Source organism: Salmo trutta, chromosome 19 (genome assembly GCF_901001165.1).
Source record: "Salmo trutta chromosome 19, fSalTru1.1, whole genome shotgun sequence".
Lineage (NCBI taxonomy): Eukaryota > Metazoa > Chordata > Actinopteri > Salmoniformes > Salmonidae > Salmo > Salmo trutta.
The window spans coordinates 14698402-14712414 of record NC_042975.1 but is presented as its reverse complement, the minus strand read 5'-3'; the positions used below and the strand labels follow the sequence as shown (position 1 = coordinate 14712414).

Here is a 14013-nt window from a genome sequence, read left to right as displayed (position 1 = left end):
CAGCTATGCCCTCAATGTGCCTCACTATCATTACATAATACTCCTGTGGAATGAAAATTACATATCATTACGCTGCATATGCTATGCTTAAAACTGGAGAGGGTGTTGTGGCCGATGTGGAATCTCTAGCCATAGTGTCCTAGTAGCAACCAGTACTTTGGGGTTAGCTCAATAACCAAACACAGAGAAGCCAACATTGTCTGAATTAGTATTCTGTCCATTCATGTTGCAAAACTGAAGCAACTTCTTCGTACCCCTTGGCTATGTCAGTCCAAAGTTTGCGGCCATTGTAAACAAATCTGTGATTGTCATGCAAATCGGTTCTCACGCGACAAGTCGGATAACAATGGAAAAAGCCAAATGGATAACATATTCAATAGTTAGGGAATCTCATTGCACTGCGAGGAGAGTTGAACTGACTCCCCACACAATCAGTTATCAGATTCAAAAATCAGCAGTCCCTCGCACTCGTCTTCACACACAAAGAATCAAATAAACCCAATGCTGACCCACCTCTGCCATGATCACAAGCAGCACAGCAAGCTAACACCATTAGGGAATTAGGTGTTCCGTAACAAAACGTTCCGTCATTTTCTTTTTAAGGAGTCAGCGTGGCAAAAACAGGAATAGAGAATAAGAGATTCAGGAAATAGCGCTAGCTAGCAAAACAGAGAGTAGAAATATGGGGCTTGGAGTCTAATGGTTGAGATGGGGGGAGGTGGGGGGAGGCTTCTGTTGTTTCGATCTGGGACTCCCAGCGGTTCCCCAGGCCTCACTGTCTCAGACTCTCCGTTTCCCAGTCACAGAGTCCACTGTCTGACGCCATGCCAGGCTGCACAGTGAGCTACAAATATTACACTTGTATATTTCAACGAAATGATGTGGATGTGTACAGTAAGGGCACAACTCAAAACCAGGAAGTGGGCTCACAAAATAATTCAGAAATCTTCCCATGTAGCAAGAAAGAAGGTGTACATTTAAATGTATAAGTTTCACACTGCAAACATAGTTATTTTTTTCCAGAAGGTTAGTTTTGTGAAAGATTGCAGTCAAGCTGGTCAATGACAACAGATAAACACTGGGGCTGTATTGTATGGCTCAATTTCTATTGGAATTGGTTGTTTTGCATATTTGCAGGCATTTGCATTGATGTACAGTATGTACAACTGCACATTGTGTGAATATGTAGTATATGAAACTAAACCACGCAATTATTATTATAATTTTCAATTGTGGGCATACTTTCCTGTGACAATCACTTTGCAACAGAAGCACTGTTCTATCATGCATGATGCATATGCTATTTCTAGCACAGCAGCCTGAATATAATTCAAATGTCAACTCCTCAGACTCAATACTTCAGTATCTAGAGCGAGACTGTCAAGAAAGCTAACAAGCCTCTCTCTCTCTCTCTCTCTCTCTCTCTCTCTACCCCACCTCTTCTGCTTTCTGACACATGCAGCATGCACACACCCAGACTATGTGCCTAATACATAACAAAGGAAGATATATGAATCACACAAAACACACAGACACCCCCAGGTGAGGTTCCTATTCACAACAAGTTCTCACAGCCTCACTACAGAATTAGACGTTTATCCATGTTTCTCCAAAAATCAAATTACAATGTTGCTCCAAATGTAAAATTTAGAAGGTTAAGTTTTTTTAAAATTTGAATAATAATAATAACCTCAGGACAGACGTCCAATTTTGAAGTCGCTCTTTCGGACGCACAGGAGAAATTACATTATGGTCACGACTTCCGCCGAAGTCGGCTCCTCTCCTTGTTCGGGCGGCGTTCGACGTCACCGGCTTTCTAGCCATCGCCGCTCCATTTTTCATGTATCCATTTGTTTTGTCTTGTTCCCTGCACACCTGGTTTTCATGCCCCTGGTTTTCATGCCCCCAATGAAAGATTGTTTGTGTTAATTCTTGTGACTGTTTTGCTCGTTTTGCCTCAATAAAGTGTGCGCCTGTTCACAAATCTCTGCTCTCCTGCACCTGCCTTCGCTACCAGTACGCACACACCTGACAGAATCTTTCACCTACCATGGAGTCAGTAGGAGCAAGTACCCCGGTCAGAGGAGTCGAGGAGCGCGTCCAGGAACACGCGTCAATGCTACATCATCTCGGTGCCATGATGGATCGCGTTGTCCAGACCATGGACCGCTGGGAGAGACAGGAAGCCTCGACAAGCGTAACCGGGGTTACCTCTACCTGTCCCGTCCGGATCCAGCTCCTGTGGGATGCGTCTCTCCCTTCCCAGGGAGTATGATGGGACAGCCGCACAGTGCCAGGGGTTCCTTTTACAACTGGACCTATACCTGGCCACCGTTCACCCAGCTCCCTTAGGAAGGGAGAGAGTATCCGCCCTCGTCTCATGCCTCTCGGGGAGAGCTCTGGAGTGGGCAAACGCCGTGTGGGGAGAGGAAGAAGCGGCGTTGGACCACTTCGAGGAGTTCACCCCCCGCTTCCGGGCCGTCTTTGACCATCCACCCTAAGGTAGAGCGGCGGGGAACGACTCTTCCATTTGAGGCAGGGGACGAGGAGCGCACAGGATTTCGCGCTGGAGTTCCGGACCTTGGCCGCCGGAGCAGGATGGAACGACAGGGCCCTCATCCACCACTATCGATGCAGCCTGTGTGAGGACGTCCGACGGGAGTTGGCCTGCAGGGATGCCACCATCACCTTTGACCAACTGGTGGATCTGTCCATCCGGTTGGATAACCTGCTGGTCATCTGTGGACGTCCTGAGGGGGCTCTGTCGGTTCCATCTCCCAGCACTCCCGCACCGGTGCCCATGGAGCTGGGAGGGGCTGCGTGTAAGGAGGCTGGAGGAGGGGCCTTCACGTGCACCATCTGTGGCCGCAGAGGGCACACTGCTGGTCGGTGCCGGGTTGGTTCCTCTGGGAGTCGAGGCAGCAGGCAGGGCACTCTGGCGTCACCCCAGGTGAGTCTGCACCACACTCATCCAGAGTCCTCTGTTGTCCACCTGTTTGTACCTGTTTGTTTCCCTGAGTTCTCCCCACATTCCCAGCATAAGGCGCCCGTCGATTCAGGCGCAGCTGGGAATTTTATCGACAGAGCGTTAGCTCTTAGTTTAGGGATCCCCATTCTTCCTGTGGATAGACCTTTCCCGGTTCACGCTCTGGATAGTCGACTATTAGGGTCCAGGCTAATCAGGGAAGCCACCATCTCCCTGGCCATGGAGACGCAGGGGGATCACGAGGCGAGAATCAGTCTCTTTCTCATTGACTCGCCTGCGTTTCCCGTGGTACTAGGCCTTCCCTGGTTGGCTCGTCATAACCCCACCATTTCCTGGCAACAGAGGGCTCTCACGGGGTGGTCGCGAGAGTGCTCGGGGAGGTGTGTAGGGGTTTCCGTTGGTGCTACCACGGTGGAAAGTCCAGACCAGGTCTCCACCGTACGCATTCCCCCAGAATATGCCGAATTGGCTCTCGCCTTCTGTAAAAAGAAGGCGACTCAATTACCACCTCATCGACAGGGGGATTGTGCGATAAATCTCCTGGTAGACGCTGCACTTCCCAGGAGTCACGTGTATCCCCTGTCGCAAGCGGAGACGGTGGCTATGGAGACATATGTCTCCGAATCCCTGCGTCAGGGGTACATTCGGTCCTCCACTTCACCCGCCTTCTCGAGTTTATTTTTTGTGAAGAAGAAGTATGGAGGTCTGCGCCCGTGCATTGACTATAGAGGTCTCAATCAAATCACGGTGAGGTACAGTTACCCGCTACCTCTTATCGCCACGGCGATTGAGTCAATGCACGGGGCGTGCTTCTTCACTAAACTGGATCTCAGGAGTGCGTACGATCTGGTGCGTATCCGGGAGGGAGACGAGTGGAAGACAGCGTTTAGTACCACCTCAGGGCATTATGAGTACCTCGTCATGCCATTTGTTTTGTCTTGTTCCCTGCACACCTGGTTTTCATTCCCCAATCAATCTACATGTATTTATTCCTCTGTTCCCCCTCATGTCTTTGTGAAAGATTGTTTGTGTTACGTGTTTATTGTTGACGCGCCAGACTGGTTTGTTTTTTCCGTGGTATTTCACAAAGATGTTTATTGTTAAACATAATTCTTGTGACTGTTTTGCACTTTGCCTCAATAAAGTGTGCGCCTGTTCACAAATCTCTGCTCTCCTGCACCTGACTTCGCTACCAGTACGCACACACCTGACAATTACTTTGCTTTGCCTAACCCGGTAAACTGATCACGGTAATGATCACGGTAATGTAATGAAAACCCTTCTGACACCTACATGCTGAAGGCAGTGTATGCCACAGTGCAGTACAGTGTTCTTCATCATGAATTTAACATGGCATGGAAACAAACATAAATATTTCACTAGGCTTTCAGAAAGGGAATTAACATTATCATCATCCTGGAGCTGCTGGGTCATGTTCATTAGGGCACACAAAAGAAAACATTTTAAAACACTTTGCAATGGGAAAAAAGAACATGTTTTATTGGACAAGCCGAGGTAGTCCCTCCCTGTTTCAGTCTGTTTTCTTCCTTTTGGTATCGAATGAACAGGACCTTGATGTTACTTGTCATCCGAGAAGGAGGGAAAAGCAGTGAAAGAGTGGTTATTATGGGAAAGAGTACTTATTATGAGACTTCCTTGGATTCAATGATTAGTCATTACAATTCAGTCAAACTTAACATTTTATGAGAACAACTGTAAAGCAGGTGCTCTGGGATGACTTTTTTTCCTTGGTACTGATCCAGGATATCGGATCGAGGATCTCCCAATCATAACCTTAACCATTTGTCTAGGAGAAACTTTAACCTACACCAAACCTGGACTAGTATTCCTTTCTGCCCAACAACAAACCTTGACTATCACTTTCACACAACTTCTGCCAAGACAAAATTATCAAAAGACAAAAACCATTAACACAGAAGTCAAAATAGTTCTCATTTGTCAGACCGATTATTTGATCAGTCTGGTTTATTACAACAAACCAAAAGGAAAGAGGATGTGCATGCTCTAAATAACCAAAGTGATCTTGTACTAATTGTGGACCGCTGGGATAGAGAGGCTTCCCCTGAAATGAATCCAGATGCAGCCCAGCTCTGCTCTACACTATTGTTTAGCTCCTGGTCAATAAGGATGTTCCGGACCTCACAGCTTTCAAAGAGGGTCATTAGCTCTCTGATTGCAGCAGCGGAGGGCTGCCTAAAGTTTCCATCAAGTTCTAGAAGAGTGACATCTCAATAGAGGTGCTGTCACTCCCCAGTGGGCTTTAAGCCTGTTAACCATTCAAGACTGCTGCGCATGAGCGCACACACACACACACACACACACACACACACACACACACACACACACACACACACACACACACACACACACACACACACACAGTGAGCAGACAGTGTGAAATATGCAGAGAAACCAATGCTGGAGCACACACACACACAGACAGAGCTTCTTCCCTCCCGTTCTCGCTGCATCCCTCTCTCGTTCTCTCTCTCTCTCTCTCATTCTGTCGCTCTCACTGCTGCTCTTACCTTAGTTGTGACAATGCAAAGACAATCCATTGCGGGCAGAAAAGCTCAACCTATGCTAGAATTCATCACCACCACGAAATGTGTGGGATGGAAAGGAAGAAAAGAGGGGGTGGGGGAGAAGAGGAGTGAGCTGCCACGGGAGAGACGGCACACAGATAGCCACTACTGGAAGTGGGGCCCCTCTGAGAAACTGGAGTCCTCCTCCACAATGCTGAAGGCATTCATGATCCTAACGCAATCTTAAAGTCCAGCACACGTCATCTGCCGTACAAACGCACGAGTTCTGCTGGAAAGCAAGCCACAGGCTTCGCCCCCTCCAACCTGAGAACCTTCTCCCTCTCCTCTCATCTCCTCTCCTCCTCTGCTTTGCTGCCGACAACTGAGCGACAGAGTGGAAGGAGACGAGAGCGGAGGAAAAGAGTCGTGGTGGTGATGCTGATGCACAGTTGAGACGGAGCAGCAGCTAAGTGGAAAGAATAAGGTTCCCCAGCTGTTTCTGACTTTTGACTGACTGACTGACTGACTGACTGACTGACTGACTGACTGACTGACTGACTGACTGACTGAATGAGCGAATGGATGAATGGATAAATGGATGGAAGAAAGGAACTATGTAACAATGTGTACCTATACAGTAGTTCTGAACAGGGTTATAATAACTCATGTTTTTACAATGGTATAGGATAATCTACTGTGAAGTCTGACCAAGTATATCAGTACATGTGAAAGGGTGTGCGTCTGTCTGTGTGTGGGTGTGCGTCTGTCTGTGTGTGGGTGTGCATCTGTCTGTGTGTGGGTGTGCGTCTGTCTGTGTGCGGGGGTGCGTCTGTCTGTGTGTGGGTGTACGTCTGTCTGTGTGTGGTTATGTGTGTCTGTGTGTGGTTATGTGCGTGTGTGTGTGGTTATTTGCGTCTGTCTGTGTGTGGTTATGTGTGTGTGTGCACATCCGTGTGTGTGTGTCTTTTAAAATGTGGCTCTTCAATTACATTCCAGTTGAGCAGGTCAGTTTATGTGATTCACAACGAATGTTTGGAGGCAGAGATTTCATGAAAGAAAGGGCAAAGTTTTGATCTAAAAACAGTCCTTAAAACAAAGCTAGCTAGACATACTACAACAAATTCTATTTCCTTGATATTTTGTACAGTTTGCTTTTTCAACAGCTGTGTATCTATAGGCTGCTGAGAGTGACAAGTGAGTTTACACTAGCTAGCAAGCTGGCTAGAGTTTTGCACGAATGCACCTCAAAGACAACGCTAGCAAGCTACTGTAGAAAGCACATTTAGCCTCAATATGCTGTAAGTTCTAGTGTAGCAAACATTGCACAGTGACAAGTTGAGAACAATGAAATCAACAGGAAAATACTATTTCAAACCTCAATCCAAAGTGGATTGACTGACAAACGCATTGCTCTTGTCTTGAATGAATGCGATCTCTACGAACACCGGGGAAATTCCCTTTAAAACAGTGGTTCCCAACCAGAGGCACTAGGACACGGGGGTAGGTGAGAAGACTCATGAGACCATTGGCTGACTGGTAAAATACACGAGGGGGTACTTCAGGGGTACTTTGGACACAGCAAAATGCAGTTGGTGGTACAGTAACAGAAAAAGGTCGGAAACCACTACTTAAAAAGGTGCATTGTCGGTTTTTCAGTGTGTAGTGCTAGAACCATCAATAATATATAATGGTTCTATATCTATGTCTAGAACACGCTTTGAATGAATTCTGGCCTTAGTTATTGGACTGCTCAATCCTGAAGTGCTTTCCCTTTGGAACCACAAACGAAGCCTTTCTGTTGTGGTCTGGTACCATGAGACTATGATGAATAACCTTGAACCTCTCTGTTTGTGCCAAGAGCTAAGGCCTAGACTTTAGCTCAGTGTGCTAACGGGATATTGAAAACATTCAGCAATGTTTGACATACATTTGTTTTGCAGAGACAAATCTTAAATAGCCCATTATTGATAAATAATATATTTTTTATTGATTCACTGTTTAGACGTTTTATTGTAAACTATAAAACACTACTCTATTTATGGTAATACAACACTTTGTTTTCATATTTAACCAAGATCACATTGTTCAGAACTGCAGCTGAAAGTGATAAGAGTGTGAAATGCATCCCAACAGGGATTCAGCTCATCTCCCCCACACTGCAATAAGCTGTTGAGCTAAACACAGACCCCCTCTGGGGAGCCAGGTCAAACACAAACATAGAAACACATACCCCCTCTGGGGAGCCAGGTCAAACACAAACATAGAAACACAGACCCCCTCTGGGGAGCCAGGTCAAACACAAACATAGAAACACAGACCCCCTCTGGGGAGCCAGGTCAAGCACAAACATAGAAACACAGACCCCCTCTGGGGAGCCAGGTCAAACACAAACATAGAAACACATACCCCCTCTGGGGAGCCAGGTCAAACACAAACATAGAAACACATACCCCCTCTGGGGAGCCAGGTCAAACACAAACATAGAAACACAGACCCCCTCTGGGGAGCCAGGTCAAACACAAACATAGAAACACATACCCCCTCTGAGGAGCCAGGTCAAACACAAACATAGAAACACAGACCGCCTCTGAGGAGCCAGGTCAAACACAAACATAGAAACACAGACCCCCTCTGGGGAGCCAGGTCAAACACAAACATAGAAACACAGACCCCCTCTGGGGAGCCAGGTCAAGCACAAACATAGAAACACAGACCCCCTCTGGGGAGCCAGGTCAAACACAAACATAGAAACACAGACCCCCTCTGGGGAGCCAGGTCAAACACAAACATAGAAACACAGACCCCCTCTGGAGAGCCAGGTCAAACACAAACATAGAAACACAGACCCCCTCTGGGGAGCCAGGTTAAACACAAACATAGAAACACAGACCCCCTCTGGGGAGCCAGGTCAAACACAAACATAGAAACACAGACCCCCTCTGGGGAGCCAGGTCAAACACAAACATAGAAACACAGACCCCCTCTGGGGAGCCAGGTCAAACACAAACATAGAAACACAGACTCCCTCTGAGGAGCCAGGTCAAACACAAACATAGAAACACAGACCCCCTCTGGGGAGCCAGGTCAAACACAAACATAGAAACACAGACCCCCTCTGAGGAGCCAGGTCAAACACAAACATAGAAACACAGACCCCCTCTGAGGAGCCAGGTCAAACACAAACATAGAAACACAGACCCCCTCTGAGGAGCCAGGTCAAACACAAACATAGAAACACAGACCCCCTCTGAGGAGCCAGGTCAAACACAAACATAGAAACACACACCCCCTCTGAGGAGCCAGGTCAAACACAAACATAGAAACACAGACCCCCTCTGAGGAGCCAGGTCAAACACAAACATAGAAACACAGACCCCGTCTGAGGAGCCAGGTCAAACACAAACATAGAAACACAGACCCCCTCTGAGGAGCCAGGTCAAACACAAACATAGAAACACAGACCCCGTCTGAGGAGCCAGGTCAAACACAAACATAGAAAGACACACCCCCTCTGGGGAGCCAGGTCAAACACAAACATAGAAACACAGACCCCCTCTGAGGAGCCAGGTCAAACACAAACATAGAAACACAGACCCCCTCTGAGGAGCCAGGTCAAACACAAACATAGACCCCCTCTGAGGAGCCAGGTCAAACACAAACATAGAAACACAGACCCCCTCTGGGGAGCCAGGTCAAACACAAACATAGAAACACAGACCCCCTCTGAGGAGCCAGGTCAAACATGTGGTCACAGCACACTGACTAACAGCATTTCCTTTTCCGAATAAGCAGCATAATGGTTGCCCACAACGGATACCAGGGACAAACTGGGACCAAAAATCAGCCAGGCATTTCTAACACAGCGGACCTCTTTTTGCTTTGAGGCCAACGCGTGGGCTGCCCCTGATGGAGAGCCAATAACTCTTGAGTTAAGAAACACTTTTCTCATCAAACCAGGACCAGAATCTGATGTTGTGTTGTGTGGTCATGTTGACTTCATAGCGCTACTCACTGTTACAACTCTTATGGCATATTCATATTAACTAGCCAGACAGTCACCAAGAAAATGCATGGCCTTTACATAATATAATAGTTAATAATAATATGAATAATAATAATATGAATCATATAATATGCCATCCTCTTATCGGTATTTTTGGAAACTGCACTGTTGGTTAGGGGCTCGTAAGTAAGCATTTCACTGTTGTATTCAGCGCATGTGACTAATACAATTTGATTTGATTTAATACATAATTCACAAGTGACAGGCTAATATTGTCACCCATCAAACTATTCTCAAATGAATCTGGTCTTTACATATACGAAATAATATATGTGTGAAATTTGTTTTGATTTAGAATGGACCATTATCATACACCTGTCTCGAAACAGGGGCAGCGGGAAAAATGCACTTAAATAGCGAATGGAGGATGCTTTTCCCGTGGTTCATTTTCATGCCAGCCTGTCACGTCCTGACTATAGAGTGATCTTATTTTCTATGGTAGAGTAGGTCAGGGCGTGACTGGGGGGTTTTATCTAGTTTCTTTTTTCTATGTTGGGTTTTTGTATGATTCCCGATTACAGGCAGCTGGTCATCGTTGTCTCTAATTGGGGATCATATTTAAGTAGTTGTTTTTCCCACCTGTGTTGGTGGGAGATTATTTTGAGTTAGTGCATGTAGCACCTCTTTAGTAACGTTTTGTTTATTCTTTATTGTTTTTGTATTTTGGCTAAGTTTCACATATTAATAAAGATGTGGAACGATACTCACGCTACGCCTTGGTCCTTCTCTACACACAGACGTGACACAGCCAGGCAGGCTATACTCCTGTTGTAAAGATAAACAATATGCTTAATATTAGGAAAGTTGATAAATAATTATAGGGCGTAAGGGGACAATTACTTTTCCCTCAGGGGCGTTGGGTGTTGCATAACTTTTAATTAAATAAATAAAATAAGAATACTTTTTTGGGGGTTATTTGTTTATGAAATAAGTATGTAATTGTTGTGTTATTTGTTCACTCAGGTTTCCTTTATCTAATATTAGGTTTTGATTGAATATCTGATAACATTCCATATCAAAAATATGCAAAAGTAGAGAAAAATATAAAGGGGGAAAATACTTTTTCACAGCACTGTACATACATTATTAATATTAAATATTATTACATGATTTTAGAGGAATTGCAGCTCCAGAAATGCTTTAATCAACATGCGATAAGGCCCAAGAGCTTAGCTAACAAACCAAATGCAGACAAATTAGCAAACTGTGTCTACTCCTAGTTAGAAAATATATGAATCATTGGATTACTTCAAACAAGCAAACACATGTTACTTAGAAGTGAGCCTATTGACGCTGCTTTGGATATGTGAGGACTAACAGCCTCCGGGAGCGATAAGGTTAAAGAGTAGTGTTGTTGTAATGATACAATACCAGATTTTCCTTAGCAAAAAGGAAAACACGAAGCAGACTTCACTCTTTAAAACCTACTTTTGTAGAATAGTGTGTGTTATTTGATAAATAAACAAATATGACTGACTCTGGGTGAAGTCTGCTTCATGTTTCCTTTCCTTCCTTACTTCCTACAGATGTAGGATCTTAATTTGAGCCAGTTTGCTACAGCAGAAACATAATCCTGCAGCAACAGGAAATGTGAATTATTATGTGGATTATAATTAATGGAAATTTTTGTAGGGGTTGACACATTTTTTGTAAGGGAAAATCAAGCCTGAAATTACAATGTGGAAATTACAAGTTTCAGAAGCCTTTTAAAACCTCAAATACACTAAACGTTTTAAAGTTATCTTACAACAGCGTGATCAAATTAAGATCCCACATCTGTAGCATCGCTGTACAGGTATCCTGGTAACCCTATTACAGAGTTATCATTATTGTCTCTCTCTCATATTCAACTCTGGTGTTTACCTGCTGCCTGTAGAATGATTGGTCCTCTGATTGAAGTTCCTCACATAAGAGCACTTTGATTACCGCTTTCATTTTGTGGACATAGCAGCGCCCTCCACTCACATGCACTGACTATCTATTCACACACACAGCTCAGAAGGGGTGTTTACTAGGGCTAATCTTTTCAGCAGATGGGACTCAAGCTGGCTTCGCCTGATTAGATTATGTAGGGTGAACGATTTAAATTCCTTTGCTGCCTCTCATCGATAGGTATAGGTGAGGTATTGTGAATTCTGGATGTAACTGATACAGTGGATACATGCATACAGGAGTCAGGACATAAGAGAGACAGGTTTATATTTAGTCTACTTTAGTGTTTGACCTTGACCATGGCCTTTTGATGACATGGAGACAATGTCTGAAGTAGAATACATTTTAGATCAGGGATGGACAATAATAAGGGCCAAAGTGTGCAGGCTTTTGTTCCAGCCCAGCTGTAACATACCTATATCAAAAAGGTCTGCATGTCTTTAAAGCACTGTGCAGAATTCATTCCAGGTAGTAACTTTGATTCTCAACAACAACAAAAAGAACCTTCCCAAAAGGCCAAATAAGCAGTGCAACTCCAAACAGTGACATGGTACATCTCAAGCTGCTGTTACCTACGTTTCAAGAGTTGGATGATATAATCACTTTATTCTGGTCTCAAGCTCTTAGACCATATCCCCCGCCCTTGTGCAGGGATAATCTCATGTACTTTGCTGAGCTTCTTGTTGCCCAGACTATGGAAATAGAGCTTCTGAATTTTAACAAAATTGTACAGTAGCTGATTTGCACCTTTGCTCAGATCACTCCTATGGCTTGTAAGATTTGTATTCATTTGTACTAATGCTTCATGACAAGGCTATTGGATTATTTGTAATGTAATGTTCACAACATGATTATGAAATATATATTGTTTAGATGAAATACAATTAAACGCACATTAAAATAAAAGCAACGCAATGAGTCGCCTTGACTATGTTCATCAAATAATTCTAACACATTTTCCCAATGAGCAGTATGTTTTAATGAATCATGGAAAGCTGGTTAGGTCTGAATGCCCTGATGAAAATACATGGAAATTGATTAGATAGGGTCTATAATCGGAGACTCTCTGTATAATGCTTGTGAACTTCCAAAGCCAAAGTTATGGGCAGAGTGTGTCTCACCAGAGTGATTGGCTCTGTGAAGGTACTGGGGTTGGCTGTGTGGGCGAGAGGTGGCAATTACTGCTAGTGTCACTGCCTTACATACAGGAAGAGAGGGAGGGAGGGAGGGAGGGAGGGAGGGAGGGAGGGAGGGAGGGAGGGAGGGAGGGAGGGAGGGAGAGAGAGAGGGAGGGAGGGAGAGAGGGATGGAGGGAGGGAGGGAGGGAGGGAGGGAGGGAGAGAGGGAGGGAGGGAGAGAGGGAGAGAGAGGGAGGGAGGGAGAGAGAGAGAGGGAGGGAGGGAGGGAGGGAGGGAGAGAGAGAGAGAGAGGGAGGGAGGGAGGGAGGGAGGGAGGGAGGGAGGGAGAGAGAGAGAGAGAGAGAGAGAGAGAGAGAGAGAGAGAGAGAGAGAGATAAGAAGGGTGAGATGGGGTGAGGAAAGGTGCAGAATGGTGCAAGAAGAGCGAGAAAGACAGAAAGAGAGATTGAGAGGAGGGGCTTGAGAAACAGGAAGCAATCGTTAGCTAAGCTCCCCTATCTCTAGCAAGCTCTGTATCCAAATAATCATCTGTTCAGGACCCACACAACATGACTAAGCCTCGACAGATTTCTCATGCTACAGTACACACCTTCACTCCTCCGGCCACCTCTCTCTGTTCCGTGTTGTTCTTCTATTCCTCTAGTTCAGGGCTCCATTTTCTATTGGACGTTTCTATCCAATTTCTATTAAATATATTAGGAAATTCATATTGCAATAAGAAACTACCATAATTGACTATGGGAAAAAAAAATTCTCTAATTGTATTTACAAGAATTCAAAGTGTGTCACGTCTGAGAAGACTTGATAAAGTGGCTCGTGCTCTGCTCACACCGGCAAAAGGCTAGGCGTCCAGAGTAGCAGCTAAAAACGTTTTTCCCATAGCCCCAGTGTATAGCTCTCCAGCCAGTGATAAAAGCTCTGTGCCTTGAGCCTAGTAAACAAGTCTGTGTGTTTTCCCACACCTGGGGCTTCAAAGCCTGTCCATAATGCTGCCTCTTGGTACTGCCTAGAAAGCCATCAACAGTTTAAATCAACATTCGGTGTTGTCTCCCTCATAAAGACCCCTCTGGCCCCGCAGTGGGGAAGCCGCTGATGTTGAACCCTCTGAGTCTCCGAAACATTGATGTTGACTGGCCATTTTTTTAACATGTGTTTAACCTATGCTGTTGACCTGAGAGATGATAGGTAAATAGATCCTGGATCACGCTGACATTGCCAGCTCACCAGCCATCAGACAATGTTGAGAATATTCACTTTAACAACAAGAGGCCAGTAGCGTAGCACGACAGAATTAAAAAGAACATACACTGAATGTACAAAACATTAAGAACACCTGCTCTTTCCATG

At 45.1% G+C, this 14013-nt stretch overlaps 1 protein-coding gene across 22 annotated transcripts in view; it reads right to left on the bottom strand.

Moving 5' to 3' along the window:
- Positions 1-14013, bottom strand: part of LOC115154037 (disks large homolog 2) — a 325900-nt gene that overhangs the window by 251232 nt on the left and 60655 nt on the right. For 2 of the 22 annotated variants that reach the window (XM_029699849.1, XM_029699853.1), the window contains exon 1: positions 5536-5876. The exons of the other annotated variants lie outside the window; for them this stretch is intronic. In XM_029699849.1, the coding sequence (XP_029555709.1) occupies positions 5536-5565 (30 nt within the window). In that variant the 5' untranslated portion in view covers positions 5566-5876. Of the gene's footprint in view, positions 1-5535; positions 5877-14013 lie in introns of those variants that run through there. 22 annotated transcript variants of the gene reach the window in all.